This window comes from Falco biarmicus, chromosome 2 (genome assembly GCF_023638135.1).
Source record: "Falco biarmicus isolate bFalBia1 chromosome 2, bFalBia1.pri, whole genome shotgun sequence".
Lineage (NCBI taxonomy): Eukaryota > Metazoa > Chordata > Aves > Falconiformes > Falconidae > Falco > Falco biarmicus.
The window spans coordinates 22,177,993-22,190,705 of record NC_079289.1 but is presented as its reverse complement, the minus strand read 5'-3'; the positions used below and the strand labels follow the sequence as shown (position 1 = coordinate 22,190,705).

At 38.5% G+C, this 12,713-nt stretch overlaps 1 protein-coding gene across 4 annotated transcripts in view; it reads left to right on the top strand.

The window, feature by feature from the left end:
* ATP8A2 (ATPase phospholipid transporting 8A2) overlaps nt 1–12,713 on the top strand; it is a 349,988-nt gene that overhangs the window by 235,117 nt on the left and 102,158 nt on the right. For all 4 annotated transcript variants that reach the window (XM_056328949.1, XM_056328950.1, XM_056328951.1 and 1 more), the window contains 5 exons: nt 489–611; nt 1,964–2,042; nt 5,363–5,424; nt 5,765–5,821; nt 10,014–10,121. In XM_056328949.1, coding sequence (XP_056184924.1) covers nt 489–611; nt 1,964–2,042; nt 5,363–5,424; nt 5,765–5,821; nt 10,014–10,121 — 429 coding nt within the window. The remainder of the gene's footprint in view (nt 1–488; nt 612–1,963; nt 2,043–5,362; nt 5,425–5,764; nt 5,822–10,013; nt 10,122–12,713) is intronic.

The window sequence follows — 12,713 nt, the reverse complement described above, 5'->3', positions numbered from 1 at the left end:
GTTTTTCAGGAGTTTTTTTTTTTTTTTAATGTGATTTCCACATTTGCTTTGTCTGTGAACTTAGCTTTGGTTAAGCGTATTACATTTAATTATGGCTACAACTGCAGTTGTATTTGAACCCAGTCCCACAAGGCTTTTTTGAAGAAGTACTTGTCTTTCCTTTGCAGTCTGTGTTTTACCCTTGCTAGGTTAGCTGGTACATCAGAAGCTAATGATGCTTGACTACTTGGGTTTAAACTAATTGGTTATTAGTATGAATTTTCTTTCATGTTTCTCTTGTTCATAAGTCAGTATTTGAGTTATGAATTGCTGAAATTCACGTTTGGACTTGTTTGGGCATTTGAAAATTATGTCAAATAACATGCTAGTTGGAAGTAAGTCCTCACTGATGTTTGTGGGAATTTTGCTATTGTTTAGGTACTGAAGTATTATCTGAGATCCACTTAAAACTAATAGCTGCTTTTAATTAGTATTTGCTTTTCTTGCAGATTTTCACAGCACTGCCACCCTTTACTCTGGGAATTTTTGAACGATCGTGTACTCAAGATAGCATGCTTAGATTTCCACAGCTATATAAAATTACTCAAAATGCTGATGGGTTCAACACAAGGGTAAGGGAAAGTCTGTTTCTTTAAGAAAAACCGTGAGTGTTCATATTTTCCAGGTCTTTCTCATTACAAAACTTATTTCCCACAGTTACTTCTGCTTTATGCTAGCCACTGAGAATGATTGTTCTGCCTCCCAGTTCTTTTCAAGGGATTGTATTTTCTTTTATTAAAAAAAAAAATCCTTATTTTTAAATAAGGATTTTCTGCTCTGGCTTCGATTGAATCTGGTCCTGAAATATCCATAAACTTTGATTCAAATTAAGATTTGTATCAGAGTATGATTTTTCAATTCACAACTAATGATAAGCGGTGAGTTTATGACTTTGATCGGAACTGGATAACATCACCTGGTTTTATTTAGTATAGAAGTTGTCATAATGCTTTCTACTAGGTGGCTTTTTCACAGTTAGTATAGTTCTATTCCCATAGTTCTTTTGGAAGATAATATTTTAATTGGATTATTTGGACTTTTGCATTTTGAAGAATATGTTTTACTTCAATGCTAGCATTTGGAGTTCTGTCTTTATTCTATAACATGTACATCTAAATGTCCTTCTGAATCAAGGAAACTGTACATTTGATTTGTTTAGAGAAGAAATTGTACAGTATGTAAAGCTTTAATTTGTGTAAAACCTGTAAGTTAAAAGTTGTGAGGTGTTGGGGTCTGCAGCAGGTCTGCAGACCGGTTAGTTGACTTTAAAGACTTAATTGTGTACCTTTAAGACAGTCACAAATTGTCAAGCCTGTAAACAGGATGTGAAAACCCAGAACTTAGAACGGCAGCATATGGGCACATACAGCAACAGCAAATAGCAAGCAAGAAGAAGAAGACAGAAAGCCTATCAGCGTCTGACACATGTACTATCTAAGATACATAAGTAATATGTAAAAATAATAAATGCTATTTTTGGCCATTTTGTCCGAACCTAGCCACGTAGATATAGTGGCTTTATGTCCATCTCAACTTGCGTCACCACAGTGAGGCACAAAATATTTGCCCATTAAAAGAAAACAGAACATTTCATAGTACTGAATCGATCTTTTAAAATTATTTTTTGAGGTAATTAAAGGAGGATTACTCCATCTCTTTGCTGTGTTTTGATAACTATCTTAAATTACATGGATGTTTACCTATTATATTTTAAGTTGTTAGAATAAAACCATTCAGCAGGACCAGTGTTTTCTTGTGAAAGAGCAGAAACTGTAGGAGGAAATAGATCCTGCAGAAGTTTAGGTATTTCACGTCAGGACAAACATTGTCTGACTCTAAAACTACACAATGAAGTGTTTGTTAGGAGTTAGAAAGAGGTCAAGAGTTTTGGACTTTACTGATGACTTGGTTTGTTTTCCCTCAGGTTTTCTGGGGTCACTGCATCAATGCCCTGATCCATTCCATCATTCTCTTCTGGTTTCCCCTGAAAGTGCTGGAGCACGGTAAAGGCTTCATTATTTCTTACGTCAGTAACTGATGTTCAGTCTTACAGAGCCTGTGTGTTTGCAGAATGGGAGGTCGTGACAAGTCCTGAGAAAATAATGCTGACAGACAGTTCAATAGGCTGTAGCTGCTGAACTTGGCTAGTTATCTAGTGACTTTCAGAGCTAAGGCTAATTTAACATAATTATTGTTCATATAGTGACTTGAATATGTGAAAAATGAAACTGCTCCTTTGCCAAAAAGTCTCACTTTTGAACAATGAAGGATGTTCTCTAAAATGCTGTATTTTTTAGGTAGACGGTTGAGATCTCAACTTTATACTCTATAATGTTCTTAGAGAAGCTGCATTGCAACCACTTGCTTTATATGTTGTTGGACCTTTTCCTGTTCCATAACACAGTAATGTAAAACAGGATAAAAGAGAGAAATTTCACTACTGGTGAGGTCCATGGAAAAAATTGATTGGAATGGAGGTAGACCAAATCAAGAATCAGAGATACTGGGGAAATGAGACTTTTTGCTATACATATTACGTTTTGCTTTTCATGAAAGGTACTGGAACTACTTGTTATTTCAGGGAACAGTAAATCCCATATGCTTCCTGCCTAGCTTTACAATATAGTTGTGTGGACAGAAAAGACATGGGAAATCTGTTCCTTTACTGTTGTAAGAAATAGGAGTAGATCAGATAAGGAATTTTGGGGCAGCAAGGGGGGAATAGTATTTATTTGAACTAATGAATTTATCAAAACTGAAATGCTTTCCTGGAAAACACTAATTTCAAGAAAACCTTCTCAGTTCCAGGATAAATTAATTGGGGAGGAGGTGAAAGGAAATGAAAACAGAGGGAGGATGAATGCTCACATCAGGGGCATGATTGTGAAGATACTTGTGGAAGGCAGGTTTATGTTTATCTGGCTGAGTAAAATGTCAGTATGGTAACCTCAGTGGCAGCTTCACACACTGTCTGATGGACCGTACAAGAAAGGGACTTTCCTTTCTTCCATACGTGGGTGGGAGCTCAGTTCAGTTTTGGGGAGGGGGTTTTCATGGTTGCTGGTTTTTTGCTTTCATTTGAAGGGTTTTATTGTTCTGTGTCGCTATTTTTGTAAGAAATGTTAGTCTGAAATAGCTCTTCTTTCAGTCCAACTTAAGAAATTTTAGACTGTTTGTCTGTAGTGGCTACAGTTAAATAAAAATACAGATTTTGTTTTAATCTTCCATATATGTTTTTAACTAATTCCTAAATAGATAATGTACATTTGTTTAATTTCAACAATTAAAGTAAGACTGCCATACTCACCTGCTCAGATGATAATTTTCTGAGTTCCTCTGAACAGGTTGCTTAATTTTCTTTGAGGAGGAATGAATATTGATTTTTCAAGTTTCTTTGTATTTCCAAGTCAAAAAGGGATTTCAGTGCCAGAGACAAAAATATGCTGTTCACACTGGGATGGTTTTTAACCTCTTGAGTTCCTTGGAATGTGAAGTGCATATAGTCCATGAATGGGCACTTGTATAGCTTTAGAAAAATGTATGTTCGCTGAGTGTCCTGCTGTTCTTATTAACAGAAGTATCATTCCTTTCAGGACCGCTTAGCCTCCCAAAGTGCAAGGTCATGGAAATCACTGGGAAAAAAGGCATTAACTTACTGCATTACAATGTAACTTTGAAAAACCCTGAGTTTTACACCAAAAATTACTCAATTATTTAAATGCGCACTGTGATGTTGCACTAGAGCAATATACTGGCAGAGTCATTAGGTCAGTTTGTTCTAGGTCTGTCAAAATGGGTATGTATTTAAACATGCCTTTTTCTTAGCAAACTGAGATTTCAGGCATCAGCAGTGTTCATTGGACATGGAAGGCTCAGTTCTGTAGTGCTCCTCACCCTCTTTGTTGACACTAGAGGAAAGAGCAAAGTGACTGTTAAAACTTGACGTGTATTTGTGAATGATGTGGTAAATGCCTGAAGCCACAGAGTACCAGGGGAGGAGTTGGGCTGATAGAGATGCCAGTGGCTAGAAACCAAATCAATTCGCAATCAAACTGTCTCAGGCTTTAGCTCCTGCTGCCGTGTCAGTGACTAGTTTGCTGCTGTTCCTTAATAGTTGGGCGTCAGAAGACAAAAGAAAGCAGGAATAAGCACCAGCAACTAACGGAAAATACTCACAACCTGTCACTTCTTCAGAGACAACCACATGTAGCTATTGTAGAAGAAAACCATGACAAGTAGGTTGGGGTAACTGCACTGACTAAATATGTAGTCTTTTTAACTGTAAGCCTGGCAGTCTTCACCACAGAGGTTAGGGTGTCTGGGACTCCTCTAAAGACTTAAAAACTTCCCGATCCTGGAGACCTATATTATAGGAACATAGTTAACTAAATAGATGACCCTAGTTTAAGACTGTCAGATTCAGTTTTGCAAATCTAGCAAAATGGTACCCTCATAGTAGAAGCACTATGCTAGGCAGTATGTGTTTAGGAACAGGTCCAAGGTTTTATCTTAAGCCTTTTTCATCCCTGCTGTTTGTGTATTTCTCTAGCAGTTGTCTTAAAACCTGTGAAAACAGCAATACTTACCATGCTTGAGTAATGCTTGAAAGCTCCTGTGAGTACATGTTCATTTGGCATTAGTGTGGCTGTCGAATGTGCTTTCATGGTGTTCCGGTTTTATTCAACAAGGGCTAAGAAAGACTAAACAGACATTTGACGTATTGCCAAGGTTGGCACTTGATAGATTAACATGCACTTACCCTTGCGCACACTTGACTAGAGAAAGGGTGCATGGAGACTGAATGCTGCTCAGTTACTGAATTAATCTCCAGTAAGGTATTTTAGGTTTTACACGTGTCTTTCGTAGATGAAATTTTTGCAGCTTTTCTTAATTGAGCTCTGTTTCACCACAAATCAGCTGGTGTTTCACAGGCTTTTTCTCCACAGACAGTGCAAATAATGGGGGTTTTTTTAGAGGTGTCAATAAGTCGCACAGAGCAGATAGTGGCAGAAGAAGTGGCACTGACATACCTCAGCTCTTCTAGGCAAGTAACACCTTAAGCCGTGGCAGACACTTCCCCTTTTGCTAGGATGACTTCTGGCAGCTAGAATTATGGATGTACATGCTATCCAAGCATGGTGTCGGAGGCCTGCCTTAGCACAGCTTCTGCATTGCCATTACCGCACAGCTTCTAAAGTGCTTTTAGATATCCTGAAAGGCAAGGCTGGGACCAGTTGTTTTGTCCTGAAAATCTCCCTGTTATTTCATCCGTTCTGTTGATATACTGGTAAAAAATACAGTATTTTTTTCTTTTTCCTTTCAGATGCAGTATTCACAAATGGCCAGGGAATTGACTATCTATTTGTTGGAAACATAGTTTACACTGTGAGTTTGTGTACCCTAGCAATTTTTGCACGGTATAATTTCTTTAATTTTTTTATACGCCTTCAGAAAGTGGTGTAAATCGGGAGACAGTCTATGAGTAAAATAAAATCAAATTTGTGCTGTGTGCATGATTTTCCTCCTTCTTTCTTCATTTCTTCCCCCCCCGACCCTGACATGCAGCAACAATATCTTCTGCTCTGTCCTTCCCCTATCCCACACTGCCAAGGTCCTGGGTTGTTACCTAAATGATAGGAACTTTTTAGGTGTAAAGGAGAGATTGGGTTGTGAACAGCACTGAATTTGAGAATGTTAGTACTGAAGCTGTCTTTTTTCCTTGCAGTATGTTGTAGTCACTGTTTGTCTGAAAGCTGGCTTGGAAACAACTGCGTGGACTAGAGTAAGTACTTTTCAGTATCTTTTTTTTTATTAGCACACCTTCCTCCCTAATGAGTATTTATACAGAAAAGAAGTACTGAAAATAATTTGAGACTTGAGTGTTTTAATTTGATCTTTCACGCAAGGATAAGCTGCTGAGCTCCCTAAGTAACGAATGTGAGAGAATGAACTCGTAGATCACATGATACATGTGATAAAAAAGGGCAGCCTGTCAGAAGTGGGAAAAGAGCACTGAAAGTATATGGCCAGCTTATCTAAATATTTAAAATTTTGCATAAATTCAACTTACTACTGTAATTGCTGAAGGAAACAGATCAAGAACATAATCTTCGTACTCTGTGGCTCCTTTAAAAATTAATGCAATAGGGAATGAAAGGTGTCTACCCACAGATAAACAACCAGGCTTTGAAAATGTCTTTGAAGCTAACAAAGAGCACTAGTGACTTCACATTGGATGAGATTTTTTGTTTGGAGACCTAGTGTAATAACAATGTTAAGTCAAACAGTTATTTTGATCCCTAGATTTGAGTCATTTACTTGCAGTGAGTGAGTGCTCTGTTACTGGTAGGTGTCCGAATCTGGCAGGGCAGTGACCTCTAAATAATAAGGGTGGTAGAAGTGTTTCTGTGTTGATGAACCTCCCAATACCTTCCTCCCCTTCTTTCCCCTAGCCCCTCTGAAATCTTTTGATTTTGATGGAGTCCCTGTTTCTTAACACCTGTGAGATACCCTGTGGGAATCTAGCTTTCATGGCATACTAATACACTCTGCTCTCAAGATCAAGCTGTTTCGAGAACTGTCATATTCTTAGTTTCTTGGAGGGGCTTGGCTTAAATCTCGTAACCTCATTGCTTCTGTTAGTTGTAAAATGTTTTCTTTCATTCCTCACAGAGGAATTGTTAAGATTAATGAGCTGATGTCTGTTCTGAATTTTAAAGATGAAATGCTATCTGTATGGGTTATTTAATTATTAGGGAGATGCTAATATTATCTGCCTCGTTCTCTCATCTGAAAATAAAATCTGTTCTTTTTTTGTTGTTTATGAATAGGTTCTGTATTGTGTATCAACATTTTAAAATGCAAAAATATTTAAATTAATCCCTCATGTACTAAAGAGGATATATCCAAGTCTGCATTGGAGGCATGTAAACCTGTTTAGATCCTGTTATTTGTGAATTATTTGATAGGTCCTCATCTCTCCCCTTCCCTGGGTAGCTGGTGTCTTTTCAGGCATTTGGGGATAATCATGATCCAACTCTTTTCCGAACTTTGTTTTAAAAGATACCATAATGTTCAGTAGATCTCAGTGTTCGTTAACACTGGCATTTTATACAGAAATTATTATTATGCACAGAAACGTGTTTATAATTAAGGTTTTTTCTATGTACACTTCTAATTCCTGTCTTATTGTTTAGGCCAGTCATCTTGGAATCTGATGTTGATTACAATAATTGTTTCAGCTGTGAGTTAACCAACATGCAGAGAATCTTTAGGTTACTTAAAGTATTAAATATACAACATTGAGTTAAGCCTCTTCCCCATTCTCAAGTGGATTGTTTACAAGCAATTTGTTCTTGAGAGTAGAGAAGGACACTGCCACTTGGCAAAACATAATGGGTTCAGCCAAAAGGTTTAGGTGAATAATGGAGATTCAAAGTGGTACATCCAGTAGGTAGTATGGAAAGAAAGGCTTTGGTAGAAGCGTTAACATGACACCTAACAAAACCTGCATGTTGGAGCTGTGTGGAGCAGCTTATGTTATGTGTTAACTGTCTGGAACACTGCAGTAGGCTTTTTTCCCAAACGGTTACAGCTTTCTTCACTGCTCTACCACACTAAATGAACTATTTCAAATAAATAGGATGCAGAAGATAGCCATACAGTTTGTCTACTTTTTATGGAGAGCCTTGACTTCTTTTTTTTTTTTTGACTGTTGTTCATTTAATACATCTGATGGACTTGCTTTTGCTTTGTACGTGAATTCTCTGGGGGTGAATGACAGATCAGTGGAGAATCACCAGTGCAAAGGTTGGTGGGGTGAGAGTATAACACTTTCAAGGAGTGCTCTTCCTGAAAGCAGAAGCTCTTTTAAAGGTATAGAAGCAATTCAGGTGGGTACAAGCCTGAGATAAAGATAACATAAAATCAGCAAACTTTGCTGAGCTGGAAAGGGCAAGGTGAAGAGCTGCAAAACTCAAAAACTGTTCTACCAGCAGACTGGAAAAAGAAACAGGACTGAGACACACACACACAAAAAAAGTCACTTCACTAGCATAAATAAATCTCCTACAGAATAAGACTATATCTTAGATTGGTTTCCAGCTTGCTTTTATCTTTCCGGTTTATAACCGTAAAGTCTGTAGGAGTTTTGCAGCTTGGAAGCATCAGTCCAGGCTATACTGAGCCTTCTGTCCGCTTGGATGGACAGAAGGCTGTGTAGCTCAAGAGGTGTAATGACCTTTTGGGAAAGCAGTGCTGGTGCTGTTCTGCCATTGCATGGGGCTGGCTTTCATTAAAGATTAATTCTTGCAGCAGCCTCGCAGTACTTGTTCTTTGGGAAACTGAATGCTACAGTTGCTCACTGGCAGGGTTTTATTTTAGTCCAAATATTGACATGAACTGCCACTAGTTTTCAGAAAAGCAAGTAGACTGAAAGAATAAAATCCCCCCCTTTTGTCTAGGAGTTTAAAAAAAAAAATAAAAATCCTTCCAGTCCGTTAGTTTTACTCACATTAAAACTGAATCAGAAAATGTGGGTTTTCTTAAATAAAACAGTTGCTGGTTAGATCTCCTGGGTGAAACAGAATAAATAGTAAAATCTGAAGACAAATCTTCTTGCCCACTGTGTCTGTCCAGGAAGGGGCCTGTCCAATGTTCTGCTCATTAGCCCAGCAACTTTAGGGTTGAACAAAATTCCAGCTTTCCAGCAGTGTCTAGAAGAGTGTTCTTTCCATCACCTCTGATATTTTGCTGTGTGAATACTTCTACTGTAAGGCAGTCTCCAATTGCTCCCAGCTATCTGCCAGTCTGCACTGGTGCTGCAGAGTCCTTGCTTGTTTGGTTTTTCTTAGTGCCTGAGCTGGAGAAAGCTCTCCTTTCTGAGGATGCTCAGTGCTTCCAGAGGAGCAGCAATATTAATTCCAGAAGTTTGTCTGTCTCTTAGTGGGCAGAACACAACGCTCAGACACTTCTTTGGTTCTCAGACATACTGTTCAAAAATTCAACAAATACAATCATCAAATAGAAAATATAAAGCTGAGAACTAAACAGACGCAGTGCCCACCACAGCAACCAGTATGTGAATTTATTCCCATGGTCCTAAACCCATATGCAATTAGTAATTAAGATTTATGCAGGTACTTCTCTGAATTGAAGCCAAAGTCATCAGCCACAAGAGCTGTTGGCATCCAGAAAAGCTGGAGCCAATAATGAGCTCAGTTGCTTGTTACAACTGAAATTACTGATTCCATCCACTGCAGTGTAAAAGTAAAACATCTTAAATCATCCTGAACAGCAAAGTAGTTGGGATATGTAGGAAAAATTACTTTAATGCAACTGAAACGAAGTTTGTGCTGGACATGTTCTTGGTCACTTCAATAATAGTCTTATTTACTCTTAGTGAGTCTACAGACTAAAGAAGCGGTAAGTATACAAACTGGATTGCATATCCATAAATCCCTTAGGATACCTTTAAAACAAAAAAAGCAAAGCTGATCAGTAGATGTTGGTTGTGGTATATTGAATTCAATTGGCATTGAATCTTCCTTTGTGAAAGGTAGGAGCGGTGCACGTGGGCTTGTATGTATATATTCTACCATAAGGGATTTGTCTGTGTGAACTTTAACCTGAGCCTTTGAAAATTTCTGCCTTGATGTGTGTGTTGAACCTGGCATGTGCATGACGGGAAGCAGGAACAAGATGAGAGAAATCAGGGTTCCAAGGAAAATCTGATGTGTTCTTGGAGCTCCAAGAAAGACATGTTGGCCAAGAAGACTGTCTGCCTGCCCTGTTGTAAGGCAAAGATTAAAGAGAACTGGTTTATGCTGTTTAAACAACCTGTGCTACTGGCCTGAAACCAAGTGCAGTAGACAGGCCTTAGTGAGACCAGCAGACACCTGAACAGAGAAAGAGCTATAGGTTAGGTGGACGCTGTGCCCTGTGTTGACTCTCCTCCTTTCCCTCCTCCTCGACAGTTCAGTCACCTGGCCGTCTGGGGAAGCATGCTGCTCTGGCTGGTGTTCTTCGGAGTCTACTCAGCCATCTGGCCCACGTTTCCCATTGCACCAGACATGCTGGGGCAGGTCAGTATGAATGCTTGGCTGTGTGGTGAGCTGCTCAGCACAGCACCCTGCTGTCGCCAGCGCTGCCTGCTGCTTCCTCAACACTTACACAATGGTTGGAAAGGAATTGTGCTCTAGTAAGAGTGCTTGTACTTCATTTTAACCTTTTTTTTTAATCTCTGCCTTCATTTATCTTAATTTTCTCATTAGAAGAGCTCTTTTTCTCCCCAAAAATGACATCATACATGATGATATGCACTGCGGATACTGTATGACAATTCTCAATTCAGTTGGATAGTAGTGAGACTGGTTCTTTCACTAGTGCTTTCCTGGTAAGACTTTGCGTTTGATAAAATGCCAGGTAGAAATCTAGTTTTATTAGTTTGGGGGTTTGTTGTTTGGTTTTTTTCCTGCATTCTTTCTCTTCCATATGTTTTGCTTTCACATTGTTCCTTTTTACCTGCATTCATTTAAAATAAACCACAATTTACTTGAGCATAGGATGAGATGGTCAGAAGCAGAAGGGAAGCTGATGTGTTACTGGCCCTTTTAGCATACTAGAGGAATTTTGAATTTGTTTCTTCAGTGTCAGCTGAGTTCCAGGTGGTGCAATTTTCCCTTTGGTGACATTATCTCAACCTGTGGTGAGAAGACTGAGTCATGAGCCTGTCAAAACCACTCGGGAGCCTTGTGCCTATTTAAAATAGGTGTTTCCCATGAACGATGAAGTACTTGATAAATGTATGATAAAAAGTTTTTCTGTAGAAGTGGAGCTGCTGTCAAAATCACCACGAAAAGCTATTTTGTAACAAGTTTAGAGTTTTCTTAAAACTCTAAAACAGCAAAGATGCTGTTTATGGTACAGAATTTAACGAAGAATCTAAGCATAATGCATGTCACCCTTGTGTGTACTAGAAAACAAGAATAAAAAAGCCAGAGTGTTTGCAAGACAATTAGAGATTTTTGAGGTTACTTTCATTTTTGTACTCAACAAGATCAGTCAGGCATGATATTGTTAGTGTTCTAGCCTAATACATATTTTATTATCTTGTGCTAAAACACTGGGGATAATGGAGGCTATGGTACGTTTTCATGGACAGCTTTTTAGAGGCAAGGGTGACAGCTGACAGGCTCAGATCAGCAAGTGAGTGACTGACAGACAAAGCCTCAGTTGTCTGATAGGACTTCATGGTGGTCTTTGTGTTTCACAGCACATACAACATCAGAAGCTCCAATTTGGATTTTCATATATCAAGCAGAAGTTTGACTTGAGTATCATGCAGAGCCACAAACATGTACTCCACAGCAGACTTGTAGTGCTGCTGTTAACATGTTAGCCTTCTGAAACAAAAACAGTAAGGTTAGCAGTTTCTTCATACAAGAAGGGTCAGGCTATCCGCTTTAGTTTGGTGTTGCATTTTTTCAAAACTAGCTCCTGTTTTTTTTAATTGCAGCTGCAGCAAAATTCATGTTGTGTCGGTCATCAGTATTTGCTCCGACATAAGCCACAGGTCTCAGAACAAAAGCTTCATGTTAATAAAGTTTTGGTTTTGCTTGAATAATTTTTTAGACAGTATTTCTATTTAAGCTTTGGTTTTATGCTCTGGTTTTCTGGCATTATGACTTGAGAAGTGGTATTCATATCTTGCTGAGAAGAAAACAATAAAATAGGTTTTGGTGTGGTTTTTTTCAGTGGAGAACATGTACTTTGCCTGCCTGGTCCAGCACTTGTGGAGCAGTGTCCTTGAGTCAGTAATCGTTAGTCAAAGATATTAAGGATTGTTCATCATTCTAGAAAGACACTTTTTGAATAGAAGCAATCAGAAATAATCTGTTGTATGATTTTGGGGACATGGGAGTGGGGATCAATACCGTTCTGTTACGGTTTTCTTGTATTAGGAGCAGCAATGGAAGAGAGTGGATTATTTTTTGTTGTTGTTGTTTATCCTTTTATAAAATCAAGGACAGCTCCCAAGGTAAAGGGAACTTGCATATCACTTGCATTAACTTAAACAAAGTATCTTGAGTAATCAATTACTGTCATAAAACCAGCTCATGATGAAATGGCTGGGATCGTGCTGGGCTTTAGTCAGTAAAGTTAGTTGCCTTGCTGCTTCCCAGACTTAAACTGTTCCTTTAGTCCTGCTATCTTCTTTTTTGCATTTACAAGTAATCAAGGTATTTTAAAAGCTTTTTTGGGTTTCAAATCTTGCTAGTGTGTTTATCTTCAAATAAACTGAAGTCTAGAATATTTTAGATCCTCATATTACACATATCCAGTTAGCACTTGATGGGAGCTTTTTTTAGCTGTAAGACTTATTTAGCATCTATGCCAGTCAGGACTTTCTGCCATCAGTAGAAGGCATAGGAGGTGCAACACATTTCATTCTGTCCATTCATCAAATGTCAGCATGGAGTCTTGCAGACTTGTAAGTATGTGAAAAGATTCTTTCTGCTGGGATTTATTAAACCTTTTTCGATGTTCTTTCTCTTGCCCGTTATATCTTGAGCATTCTCACAGGAAAAATAATACCAGTTGTTTTTTCCTTCTTGATGGCAGCAGGGAATCAACTTAGTTATTCTGTTCTGTCAAAGAGTCAACATACTACTCCT